Raw genomic sequence first — 13,829 nt, 5'->3', positions numbered from 1 at the left:
ATTCTGAGGAGCTTCTCAGTTATTTGGATGTGGTCAGAGCTTTGAAATTCTATTTTGCAGGCTACTAAGGATTTTGGAAATCTTCTAGTTTATTCATTTTTCAGGTTTTAGAAAGGGTCTGATGGCTATTGCTGTTTTTGTTAGTCTCTTGGTTAAAACTTCTTTTCATAAAGCTTACCTTGCAGTGGGTCAGTTTCTACATGCACTTTTAAGAATGAGGCCTCTGTTGATTTAATTTGCAAGGCAGTTTTTGGTCTTCATACATATTTTTTTCTAAATTCTAGCACTTTGATGTTTTTGCTTCTTCTGGAGCAGCTTTTAGTAGGTTAGTCCTTCAGGCAGCTGTTTCTAGGCATTTTATATTAGTGTGTGTGTGTGTGTGTGTGTGTATATATCTGCAAGAAAAACAACAAACAAACTATAAACTAATAATCCAATATTATATTTGAAATAGTATGTCTGGTCCTGCCCAGATTAATCATAGACTCCCCAGCTTGGGAATTAGTTCCCAGGAGTAATTGATTGTAGACTCTCACCACCTTTATAAAAGAAAATATAATTTATGCTTGCCAGATAAATTCATTTATGTAATGGTGGTGAGAGTCTACGAGCCCAAAACCAAATTTTTCCTATTGTGATTGTTTTTTTCTGGCATATGCAACACTCTTTTCTTTGCTCCTTTTTATTGCTCCTATGTTCTTTTCTACCTTTTCTAGCTTGGCTATACATCGGTCTAGTTTCCAGTAGGGTGGGAGGGGTTTTTAGGGCTCTGGGAGTTTTTGGATCTTTGCCTACTTCTAGTGGCCAGGAGTATAATTCTCAAGAGTAGAGGATTGTGGACTCTCACCACCATAAAAGAAACAAATTTATCAGGTAAGCATAAAATATATTTTTATATAGTAATCTTGTAGCTATTATAAAAATGTTGTTGACAATAGTTGTTAAGTTTACAGCTGGAATGTAATCTAACCAGTTATATTTTTCATTAGAATTCCATTTTTTGCATTCTTTAATGTATTGTTGGCTGATTTCACCACCGTCCTCAAGTACCCCCAACCGGCTATGTTTTCATTATAGCCGAACCAGTGCACAGGTGAAATAATAAGCTTATGGGTACTGGGTCAGCCATAATGAAAACCTGGCCTGTTGGGGGTACTTGATAAACAATAAACACTGCTTTAATGCATTTAAAACTACATGCATTATGTCTAATAAGCAGAAACTGAACTTGATTCTGATTTCTACTTTTGTTAAATGCAGTTGTCTTCTGTTGAATGTTTCATTTATATACATATATAAGGTGTCATTGAGTTTCTTATAGAAGACAATTAAAAAGTAAACTATTCTGTATTATAAGTGCTTATTAGACATACTGCCGTTTTCTAAACACTTGAGGTTTGTCTTGCTTTATTATAATCAAAGACTGCCCTCTAGTGGAAACCTTGTAAATAATGTTCTTTGTCTTTAGATTTAATATTATTGTTTTTGGTTGTCATGTCCCAGTATTCACAGGAGCTTATAACTTTATATACTTTTATTTGCACATCTTTACAAAGGCTATTCACTTACCAAAGATTAGCACTTATGCTGACAGATGTGTAACTAAGAGCAGATTTAGGACCATACAGCCAGGCAAAAAAGCAACATGTTATGATTTAATAGATAATATTCAAGCAAAAAAAGTGTGATGCATAAAATCTTTACTCTGTTGGATATTTTCAGTCCTAAAATAATTAGAGTTTAGGTCAGTCTAGCAGGGACAAGATGCACTCTACCTTTTTTTTATTTTATATATTTCAGTGCAATGTTTTAACCAAAAAATAAACAAACCAAAAACACTCTGCCAGCTGGTCTTTAGGCACTGGTGTAATAGGCAGTTACCAAATGTGGTGTCATTCCAGTTTGTTAGAAAAACAGGTTTTCAAATGTCTTTGTGTTATATCAGTTGTTTAGATACATATCATTGAAACTTAATCTAGCCCATCAGAAAATGCTTTATATATATATATATATATATATATATATATATATATATATATATATATATATATATATATATGTGTGTGTGTATATATATATATATATATATATATATATATATTATTTACTCATTATCTGCACTCTGAAAGTCAAATGGTATTATTCCTTCCCAATATGAAATTCTCCATAAAATGTTCATTAAAATGGAATTTATATACATTTTTTTTTTTTTACTGTAAATTATCTCTGCAATTTTTTTTTTTCTACTCTTTACAGAGAGACTGGAGTGCAAACTGCATTCTTATGTATGCTGTAGTTCATTTGACTGTTACCTGCTTTTCAGTTGACAAAATTCACAAATATGTTTTCCAGATTTGGAACCTCACTAGCCTCTCCATATTCACCAGTTTATTTATTTTTCTATGCAGCTGATTTACTAAAGAATGAACAGATGAGTGAGCATTTGTGAATCGGCTAAACAGAATAATATGGAAACTGTTGAAGATGTAGATACTGGAGGGGCCTCTATGAATTTAGTGATTACTTAGATCAGAGCAGGAGCTAAACACACAGAAGGTGGGCTTCCCTAATGCAGTAAACCGCTGCAAGTTGTACTTACAAATACTTATAGAACATTTATTTCCTTCCATAAGACAGGGAGAGTCCACAACTTCATTCCTTACTGTTGGGAAATACAACACCTGGCCACCAGGCGGAGGCAAAGATACCCCAAACAAAGGCTTAAATATCCCTCCCACTTCCCTTATCCCCCAAGTCATTCTTTGCCTTTCGTCACTATAGGAGGTGGCAGAGAAGTGTCAGAAGATTTGGATAGTCCTGTAATGGGTATGTTCCCTTCAAGAAAGGACTGGAGTTTTGAGTAATCATGTCAACCTCTCAGTGAGAGTATTGATGAAAGTTAGAGTCTGGAGATGCAGGGAAAGTTTTTCTGCGAACCCATCCAAACTGTCGCCTAACAGCTCCTAACCAATCAGTGTTGACGAGTTTGACTGCTTGCCGTTTTCACACTCAAGTCCATGTCAGAGCATCAGTGCAAGACTGTCACACTCGAGAAGCTGTGCCTGTTCCACAGCATTGATCCTGGAGGGTAAAACCGTTTTATATATACACTTTTGCTATACAGGGTCATAGTGTGGCTCCTTTATGCCTCGATAGGATTAAGGGTTCATATCTCCTTCAGCGAAATTATTTGAACAGCTAGGGTTTTTTTATAACTGCTTTAATGTGAGAGTTTTTTGGTCTCATAGACTGTGTGCTTTTGGCTTGGAACAAACAGGTTTCACATTCGTTTTTGAATGTTGCGCAGCTCATAATAGCTTAGCACCTTTTTCATAGCAGGGGAAGTCCTGTTCTACGTACCATGTGACCGGGTGCAGTCTTTTCATTTTCCTATGATCCTGTTGCGGACATTACTCCTAAGGGGAGCGTCTTCACTGTTAGCTGTCTTGGTCTAGGAGGTGGTGAGTGCCCTAGCCATTGGGATTATAAAGGTGCCGTTTTTTGAATAAAAGTGTTCACTTTTTGTCTGTCCTTCTGTGAATATATCTTAGCTATGGAGGACTCTGATACTACATTAGAAGGTTCCGCTCCTTCTGTACTGATTAATAATTCCTGTTTGTATTGTGAGGAGGCCGTGGTTTTCCCGCCTGCTCAATTTTGTTCCATTTGCCTTAGCACTGTTCTAAAGTCTAAGAAGAGAGACAAGCCTGCTAATACTCATAGCGCTATTAGCCCCTCTGAGCCGTCTACCTCTCAGGAATCTGTGTTCCGAGAGATTACTACCCTTTCTACACTACCTGCTCCACATGCAGTTCCCCGCGGCTCAACTATTCCTCCATCTGGAGGGAGCTTTTTTCCTGTTGACTTTACCGCTCAGTTACAATCGGCGGTGTCTGTGGCCCTGAGTGCCTTACCTCCCTCTAGCAAATGCAAGAGAAAGGTTAAACATAGTTTTCCTGAACTAGAGTCATTTAAATTTTTATCTGATTTAGCTACTATGTCCCAGCTATCCGAGGATGAGTTCACCTCTGTAGCTTCAGAGGGTGAACTTTCTGAGTCGGAGACTTCAGTTTCTAAACCTCCTTCAGCGGAGGAACCCTCCTTTAGATTTAAGATTGAGCACCTGCGTTTTTTATTAAAGGAGGTCCTGTCTACGCTAAAGGTTCGAGAAGCTACACTCCCTGAGGAACCTAAGATCCCTAAATTAGACAGGGTTTATGAAGACAGGAAGGTCCCTCTGACTTTTCCTGTGCCAGTTAAGATGGCAAACAATATTGGTAAAGAATGGGATAGAATAGGATCTTCCTTTTCCCCCTCGTCTACTTTTAAAAATTATTATTATTTATTTACTCTCAATTAGATTTGTGGGGCTCCATTCCTAAGGTGGGTGGCGCTATTTATATGCTGGCTAAGCGTACTACTATACCTCTGGAGGAGAGTTCTTCTTTTAGAGACCCTATGAATAAGAAAATGGAAACTTTTCTGAGGAAGATGTTTCAACATATGGGGTTTTTATTTCAACCGGTGGAAGCTTTAGCCGCGGTTGCTGGAGCAGCTATCTACTGGTGCGACTTTATCATTGCTCGTTGAGGTGGAGACTCCCCTCGAGGATATTCAGGAGAGAATTAAAGCTCTGAGAATTGCTAACTCCTTCATCTGTCACGTGAACATGCAGATTATTTGACTAAATGCAAAGGCTTCTGGATTTGCGGTCCTAGCCCGCCGGGCTCTCTGGTTGAAATCTTGGGCTGAAGATATGACTTCTAAAACCAGACTCCTTTCTCTTCCCTTCAAGGGGAAGATTTTATTTGGTCCAGGGCTGGACCCCATTATTTCTATGGTTACCGAAGGGAAAGGTGCAGGGTAAGAAGAATAGGCCTAATGGACGGCAATTGTCTAATTTTCGTTCCTTTCGTTCTGACAAATCACAACGACAGCAATCCACATCCAAGTCCGAGCAGCCCAAGAGTACTTGGAAGCCGACTTAGTCCTGCAATAAGTCTAAACAGACTAAGAAGCCAGCCAAGAACAAATCAGCATGAGGGGAGGCCCCCGATCTGGGATCGGATCGAGTAGGGGGCAGACTGTCTATTTTTTCAGACTCTTGGTTCCAGGAGGTTGTATCTTAAGGATACCTGATATGATTCAAGTCTTATCCGCCCAGGGGCAGATTCCTACTCTCCAGTCTGTCTACAATACCAGAAAAGAGGGCTGCCTTCTTAGGTTGCATACGGGATCTCTCCTCTCTAGGAGTAATTGTCCCGGTACCTACGGCAGAAAGAGGTTTGGGGTTTTATTCAAACCTTTTCGTGGTTCCAAAGAAGGAGGACACTTTTCATCCAATTCTAGACTTAAAGTGCCTAAACAAGTTTCTGAGTGTTCCCTCTTTCAAGATGGAGACAATACGGTCAATCCTTCCTCTGGTCCAGGAAGGTATAGAAAAGTTTATGACCACGATTGAACTGAAGGATGCATACCGTCACGTTCCGATACACAGGGAACATTTTCCGTTCCTGAGGTTTGCCTTTCTGGACCAGTACTTCCAGTTCATAGCTCTTCTGTTTGGCTTAGCTACTGTTCCAAGTATATTTTCGAAGGTTCTGGGGGCTCTTCTAGCCATTGCCAGAACACAAGGTATTGCAGTAGCGCCTTACCTGGGCGATATCTTGGTACAGACACCATCTTTTCGTCTAGCGGAAGAACATTCGGAGTCCCTTCTCAGTCTTCTTCGACCACATGGATGGAAGATAAATTATGAAAAGAGTTCTCTTACTCCAAGTACAAGGGTGAATTTCCTGGGGACAATAATAGACTCCATATCCATAAGAATATTTTTCACAGATCAGAGACGTTACAAGCTAAGTACTGCATGTCTTGCCCTCCAGGCCTCCTTGAGACCCTCAATGGCTCAGTGTATGGAGGTGATCTGACTCATGGTGTCCTGTATGGACATCATTCCTTTTGCCAGATTCCATCTCAGACCCCTTACAACTATGCATGCTGAGACAATGGAACGGCGACCATTCAGATCTGTCTCAACGGATTGTGCTGGACAACCTTTCGAGAGACTCGCTCTCTTGATGGCTCTGTCCAGATCATCTGTCCCAAGGCACATGCTTCTTGAGACCATCCTGGGAGATTGTGACTACGAACGCAAGCCTTTCCAGCTAGGGAGCCATTTGGGGAGCCAAGTAGTCACAAGGACTGTGGACTCAGGAATAGTCCTCCCTTCCGATCAATATATTGGAACTCCGGGCAATCTTCAATGCCTTGAAGGCTTGGCCCCTTCTGGGTTCGTCCCAGTTTATCAGATTCCAATCAGACAATATAACCTTGGTTGCCTACATCAACCATCAGGGGGGAACGAGAAGTTCCTTGGTGATGAGAGAAGTATCTTAGATACTAGAGTGGGCAGAGACTCACAGATGTACGCTGTTTTCAATCCACTTTCTGGGTGTGGACAACTGGGAATCAGACTTCCTCAGCAGGCAATCCTTTCACCCAGGGGAATGCTCTCTCCACCTCGAGGTGTTTGCAGAGATATGCAGCGAGTGGGAGATGCCGGAGATAGATCTCATGGCATCCCGCCTCAATACTAAGCTACCCAGGTACGGGTCGAGGGATCCTCAGGCGGAATTGATAGATGCCCTATCAGTACCATGGAGGTTCAGACTCATATATCTTTTCCCTCCATTACCGCTTCTCCCTCACGTGGTGGCTCGCACCAATCAGTGATTCTGATTGCTCCATCGTGGCCGGGAAGGACGTGGTTTGCGGATCTGGTGGGGATGTCCTCATCTCTCAGTGGAGGTTACCTTGTCGCAGAGATCTGCTGATACAGGGTCCTTTCGTTCATCAAAATCTAGATTCTCTGAGGCTGACTGCGTGGAGATTGAACGCTTAGTCTTAGCCAAGAGAGGATTCTCTGAGAGTATTATCGACACTCTGGTTCAAGCTCATAAGCCAGTTACTCGTCGTATCTACCATAAAGTGTGGAGGACTTACTTGTTCTGGTGTGAAGAGCATGGCTTTTCCTGGCATAAGGTTAAGGTTGCCAGAATTTTATCTTTTCTTCAGGATGGACTGGAGAAGGGTCTGTCTGCTAGTTTCCTGAAGGGACAGATATCTGCCCTGTAGTTGTTACTGCACAAGAGATTGGCTGAGCTTCAGGATGTGCAGTCCTTTGTTAAGGCTCTGACTAGGATCAGACCTGTGTTTATATATAGGGCTCCGCCTTGGAGCCTAAATCTTGTTCTTAGTGTTTTGCAGCAGGCTCCTTTTGAGCTTATGTATACTGTTGATATTAAATTGTTATCTTGGACGGTTCTTTTGTTGCTGGCTATTGCCTCTGCACACAGAGTTTCTGAGATTTCTGCTTTGCAATGTGACTCCCCTTATCTTGTTTTCCATGCTGATAAGGTGGTCTTACGTACTAAATTAGGGTTTTTCCCTAAGGTGATGTTGGATCGTAACATTAATCAAGAAATTGTTGTTCCTTCCTTGTGTCCTAATACTTCTTCAGCGAAGGAACGCTTGCTTCACAATCTAGATGTGGTTCGTTCCTTAAAGTTCTATCTTCAGGCTACTAAGGAGTGCAGACAATCTTCCTCTTTGTTTTTCATCTATACAGGGAAGCGTAAGGGGCAGAAGGCTACTACGACTTCAACATCTTTCTGGTTGAGGAGTGTCATTTGCTTAGCTTATGATACAGCGGGGCCACAGCCTCCTGAGAGGATTATGGCTCATTCCACTAGAGCAGTGGCTTCTTCCTTGGCTTTTAAGAACGAAGCCTCTATGGATCATATTTGTAAGGCGGCTACCTGGTCCTCCTTACAAACTTTTTCTAAATTTTACAAGTTTGATGTGTTTGCTTTGGCTGAAGCAGCTTTCGGGAGAAAAGTTTTGCAGGCTGCGGTGCCCTCAGAATAGGGTCTGCCTCTCTTTTGTTCCCTCCCATGATTCCTTCAGTGTCCTCTGGAGCTTGGGTGTAGTTTTCCCAACAGTAAGGAATGATGTGGACTCTCCCTGCCTTATGGAAGGAAAACATAATTTTTTTGCTTACCAGATAAATTCCTTTCCTTCCTGGCACGGAGCGTCCACGCCACCGCCCATAATTTATTTTTTGTTGAGTGGCTTCCTTTTTATATTATGTCTGGCACCTTTATACCCTGATGTTTCTCCTACTTTTCCTTGTTCCCTTGGCAGAATGACTGGGGGATAGGGGAAGTGGGAGGGATATTTAAGCCTTTGGCTGGGATGTCTTTGCCTCCTCCTGGTGGCCAGGTGTTGTGTTTCCCAACAGTAAGGAATGAAGTTGTAGACTCTCCCTGTCAGAAAGGAAAGCAATTTATCTGGTAAGCATAAATTATGTTTTTATTATTTATTTTATGGTGATGCTTTTCAATCTAATGCTTAAAGGGATATGAAACCCAAACATTTTTTTTGTGATTTATAGAGAACATACAATTTTAAATGTTTCCAATTTACATCTATAAACAAATTTGCTATGTTCTGAAGGTATTCTTTGTTAAAAGATACTTATGTAGGTGTCAGGAAATAGTGTTGCCATTTGGGGTTTAATGTCCATTTATTAGATGGGCATACAGAAAGAGAAGTGCTCTACCATGAACAAAGAACAGCTCAGTGGCTTGATCTATGGCCAGATACCAGCTATAAGCAGCAACCTCAGACAATCGTTTTTGCCTTCTGTGGGCCTTGTCAGTGAGGTGCAGCCATATTTTTCTAAGCACATTAGGCAAGAAGTCCACGTATAGTTTCCCTACTCACCCTTAGGAAGACTTCCCCATGGTCATAATACAAATGCATACAGAAAGAGAAGTGCTCTACTAGGAACAAACAGCTCAGTAGTTTGTTCTATGGCGAGTTACCACCTAGGAGCAGAATCTTTTAGCACAATTGTGCTTTTCACAAAGGTGAACTTTCTTGTAGTATCAGTGTGATCCAGCCAAGTAAGGTCAGCCCAGCCCCGAAATACCAGGCATTTCCCCTCTGAACAAGGATATACTTTAGGAAAGTTCTCCTCTTTGAAAAGCACAATTGGCGATAAAAGAAGCAGCTGCTTCCAGGAGGTAACTGGACCATATAACAAGCCACTGAGCTGTTGGTTGTTTCCTGGCAGACTGCTTCTCTTTCTGTTTGTATTTTTATTATGACCCTGGGGAAAGTCCTTCTAAGGGTCATGGGGGGTACCAGACATGGACTCCTTGCCCAATGTGACTAGAGGGATATGGCTGCACCTCACTGACAAGGCCCAAAGGAGGCCGAAACAATCATCTGGGTTGCTATTTCCCTTTTTCAGCAGAGAATCGCCTGATATTTTGGGGCTGGACTGACCTTGTTAGGCGGGATCAGACTGATATACTTCAGGAACGTGAAAAGCAGAATTGGGCTAAAAGAAGCTATTCCTAGCTGGTAATCGGGCCATATAACAAGCCACTGAGCTGTTGTTTGTTCCTGGCAGATTGCATTTTCTTTCTGGATGTACTTTAATAGATGGGATTTACAATGATTACATACAAAATTACTTTAATGTTGCTTAAAATGTGACAGTATCTATATTACCCTCTTTTTCTTAAAGGGACATTATACACTCATTTTTTCTTTGCATAAATGTTTTGTAGATGATCTATTTATATAGCTCATAAAGTTTTTTTTTTTAATGTATAGTTTTGCTTATTTTTAAATAACATTGCTATGATTTTCAGACTCCTAACCAAGCCCCAAAGTTTTATGAGAATACCGTCAGCTACCTACTCCAGCTTGCTCCTGTTTGTGTAAAGGGTCTTTTCATATGAAAAAGAAGGGGGAGGGGGGAGTGTCTTATTTCCCACTTGCAGTGGGCTTTCCAGCTCCCTTTTCAAAAGAGCTAAACTGAGAGCTTCTAAGTAAGTTTTTAAAAAGTTTTATACTGGATTTTTATATCTGTATCTGTGCATCTTATTCTTTATAGTAGTGTCTATTACATGCAGTTTTATGAAAATAAGTGTATACTGTCCCTTTAAGTAGCTAAAATTTATAACAGAAATATAAAAATTCAACAACCAAACATGTAAACATATGAAATAATTTTAGCAACAGATGGTTAACTAAACAGTGTAAAACCAAATCTGTTTTTGAATGCATTGGTTATAACCATCCAAGAAAACTTATTATTTTGCACTTTATTACCTAGTAGTAAGATCAAAAGTCCACTTTGTATCCCAGTAACATTAGAATTGTTGTCTTTTTCTTGCAGGGGTGGTGGTTTGGGACTAGTATTGGCCAGCGCAGGCTTTGGAATGTTGACTGCACCCATCATGGAACTTCACAACCAAAAGGGATACTTTTTACACCATGTTATCTTTGCCTGCTGCACACTCATTTGTATCATCTGCATCCTCCTGCTGCCAGAAAGCAAGAACCAAAACTTGCCCGAGAACATCCCAGATGGAGAGCACTATACCCGGCAGCCCCTCCTGCCCCACAAAAGAGGGGAGCAACCACTCTTGTTAACAAACTCAGAACTTAAGGACTACTCTGGCCTCCATGACTCTTTAGCCATAGGAGATGGGATTTCTGAAAACACCACTGTCAATGGTATCAAGTCTGCATAACCAAGCTGCATCCATGGTAGAACATCTCTTATATTTATTATTTGTTTCCCAATTTGCACAGGTCTTACAGACCAACCAATGGACTGTCTGATACAGGGGACGCCTCCCATAAAACTGCTGCTAAGCCCCTTCAACTTTCGGAAACACTTGTGGGAAGTACAATTTCTAACAGCACTCCAGAATAATAAAAACAACATTGATGTTGATGATTTTCTTCATTAATTAAAATGAGCCACTATTATAAATATTTAAAACGAAAATGAAAGGGCCATATATAGAATTACAATCTTTTTGACGATACCTCCATCAGAATATTCATGTATTAAATGACGTACACATTAAATTGATGATACTGAATTAACCCCCAGATACCAACCAAGTACTTTAATACAGTGCAATGCATGGACATCTGGTGACAAAACGTTTCACGTGAAGAAAGGTTTAGCTACAGCCTTAGACCAGTACATTTCATTTAAAATATTTTGTCTACATAAAGGAGGAATTGTCACTGCTATACGGAGAAACTCATCACTGCCCACAGTTGCAGCACTTTTCTTGCACAGCAAGTGTGAAGAGAAATTGATTGGTGAATGCCTACGTGAATGTGAAAGGAAAAAATGTGATACAATACTTTAGAAGAGGAGCTAATGGACTCCTTAGGTTCAAACCAAGATCTTTTTTTTTTTCTAGGTTACTTGAGCAATACAAACCAATTGGGGAATTAAATTAATATCACTACCTTCTCATAAGCTGACATAAATCCATGTGAAATGCAGCTTTTTTTTTTAGCAAGCGTACCTAATGGTTGTCCCTCAGATTTCGCATCCGGAAATGAAGACACTTGTTATAGGCCTATAGAAGTATGCAGAATACATGTGCCAAATCCTGTTCAGTCATCTCCTTCTATGAAGTTTTGATGCTTCAAGTTTTATTTTCCTACAAACATAGGGATATTGATGATGCACAAGAGGTAAATCCTTGGCAATCCTTAAAAACCATGTTCCTAAGCATTCTACTTGCCGGTAGCTCTTTATAATACACAAAAGTCTATCCATAGACTTTTAAGTGGCAATTCAATATACTTCAGACATTTTTTTTCAATTAATTTATTATGGATAATATTTCTATTGATTAAGACACCTTATTTTTTTAACGTCATTATTATGTTGCATAAATATTGCTTTGTCTCTTTAAAATCATACAAAATGACAAATCATTTTAGAAGTATCTTAATAAATTAACTATTTAAACCGTATAATTTTTTTCTTATAATGACTATAATCTAAAATCAACTTTATCTCTTGATAAAGTCTAGCGGCAGTTAAACATTAATCTGGGTGTCAGTTAATAGTTAAGAATATTTTTTTTGTTAAGCACAGAAGAAATAGCAAATTTCTGAGTAAACTATAGCAGGAAAATCTCAAATGTAGGAACGCAAAAAAAATAATTATATATATCGGGTTTAATCTGTTGTATTCATCCAAACTTTGGCTCTGATGAAGAGATATGTATTTCACTGTAATTGTAGATTATGTCAAAAACCATTCTGTGTGCATCAAATAGAAGTAGCATCCTTCCTCGTGCAGGAAGTACTTTAGTAATATGGAATAAAATAATAAACCTGGGCCACAAAGGCCTACATTTCATACATCACATCTTGTAGATGGGCTTGACAAACTGCTCATACCACACGACATGCAACCGAACTTAATTGTGAGCTGTTACATTAGTGCTTTTTTTTTCTTTGTTTAAAAATATAAACATAATGTGAATATTGCTATCTAGACTTTTTTGAACGCTTCACAAATGATACGGTTAAGCAAAGAAGTACGTAAAAACCAAATTCACCTAGGGCTGGTTTTGTGTATCAGATGGAGTAATGTTTGGCATTATACAGGTGAAAATTAAATGTTAGTGGTTAATAATTGTTGTTCTGTGTTGTAGAGCCAAAACACCTATTCATCAAATTGGAAGTGCCATTAAATTAACTCTTGAGTGTTAATCACTTCTCTGTCAGAGGAATTCATAGTACACAGCTTGGGGATACTCTCTGGAACAGTTGGGGATAAAATGCACCTTACTGAAATAATGTTCAGAATCAAAGTATGAAGTTTTGGTAGAGAGAGAACCCACTTTAGCCACTGTTTATACCACAAGACCTCTTTTTTTTGTTTCTGCTGATAAAAATGGTAGCATTTAGCATATGTTTTGTGATTATACTGAAATAATCTTTTTTTTTATTATTAATTGTACTGAAAATTAATCATTACTACTACTGATATCAAGGCCTTTGTATTAACTTTCAAAGTCACAACTCTTAGATCTCCCAGTCTTCAATCTGTCCAGCCAAATTATATTTTAGCTTAAACTGTAATACAAAAATATAAGCGAATATGAACACTGGAATATTAAAAAATACTAATAAGGAAATATGATTAATGGTATGTTTTATGAAAATCATAACAAAAAATGAAAATATGTGGTTGTAACCCAAATTCATTACTTAATAAGCATTAATATTTTCATGGTGTGCTAGAATATAAACTGGAAGTTCATGATTTTGGGTATAATTAAATGGATTGTGGGCTTCTACATGCTAAGCAACTTCTTCCCTGTCAAAGAGAATTTGTGGAGATTTGTCTTTTTATGTTCTCTGTACAACAGCAAAATGAAAAGAGATTTTTTTTTTTCTTTGTCTTTTATTTTTATATTTGGTGGTTTTTACCTGCCAAAGTTTTAGTACATAATTGTTTTATTGGTGCTCATCCATAGCACAAGCTTAAATCAAGTACTGAAACTGTCTTACAAGCTAAATGTGTGCATGTCACCTGGTATCTGCGCAAAACTCTTTGTACTGTATGTGTACAGAAATAAAAACAAAAAAATCAGCGCTGAACTATTTCCATTGCCTTTTTCTTCTTAGTCTCTTTATCAAAACTAGAAATATTTTTTTTACCTAGAGATAAAAATACATTCTAAATAAAGAATAGTTTTATTTAATACTTGTAATAGAACTGGTGGGTATTAGTATTATTATCATTTTTTTTGTAAAGGGCTAATACAGGCTGTACTGCTGGATGCATATTGTTGATTCATGGTATAAAAAAATTACAGATACATAAAACAGATCAAACAAAAAAAGTAGAGGTGGGGGCTGCTCTGAATACAGCAGTTGACAAATCTGTTTAAAAATGTAGGAGCTAGTAAGAACATCCA

At 38.8% G+C, this 13,829-nt stretch overlaps 1 protein-coding gene across 2 annotated transcripts in view; it reads left to right on the top strand.

The window, feature by feature from the left end:
* The window catches only part of SLC22A23 (solute carrier family 22 member 23), a 356,688-nt gene extending 343,179 nt beyond the window's left edge, over positions 1-13,509 (top strand). For both annotated transcript variants that reach the window (XM_053714681.1, XM_053714680.1), the window contains one exon: positions 10,256-13,509. In XM_053714681.1, coding sequence (XP_053570656.1) covers positions 10,256-10,613 — 358 coding nt within the window. In that variant the 3' untranslated portion in view covers positions 10,614-13,509. The remainder of the gene's footprint in view (positions 1-10,255) is intronic.
* Positions 13,510-13,829: the final 320 nt, after the last annotated feature.

This window comes from Bombina bombina, chromosome 5, assembly GCF_027579735.1.
Source record: "Bombina bombina isolate aBomBom1 chromosome 5, aBomBom1.pri, whole genome shotgun sequence".
NCBI classification, from domain to species: domain Eukaryota; kingdom Metazoa; phylum Chordata; class Amphibia; order Anura; family Bombinatoridae; genus Bombina; species Bombina bombina.
This window is presented reverse-complemented; position numbering and strand designations above follow the sequence as displayed.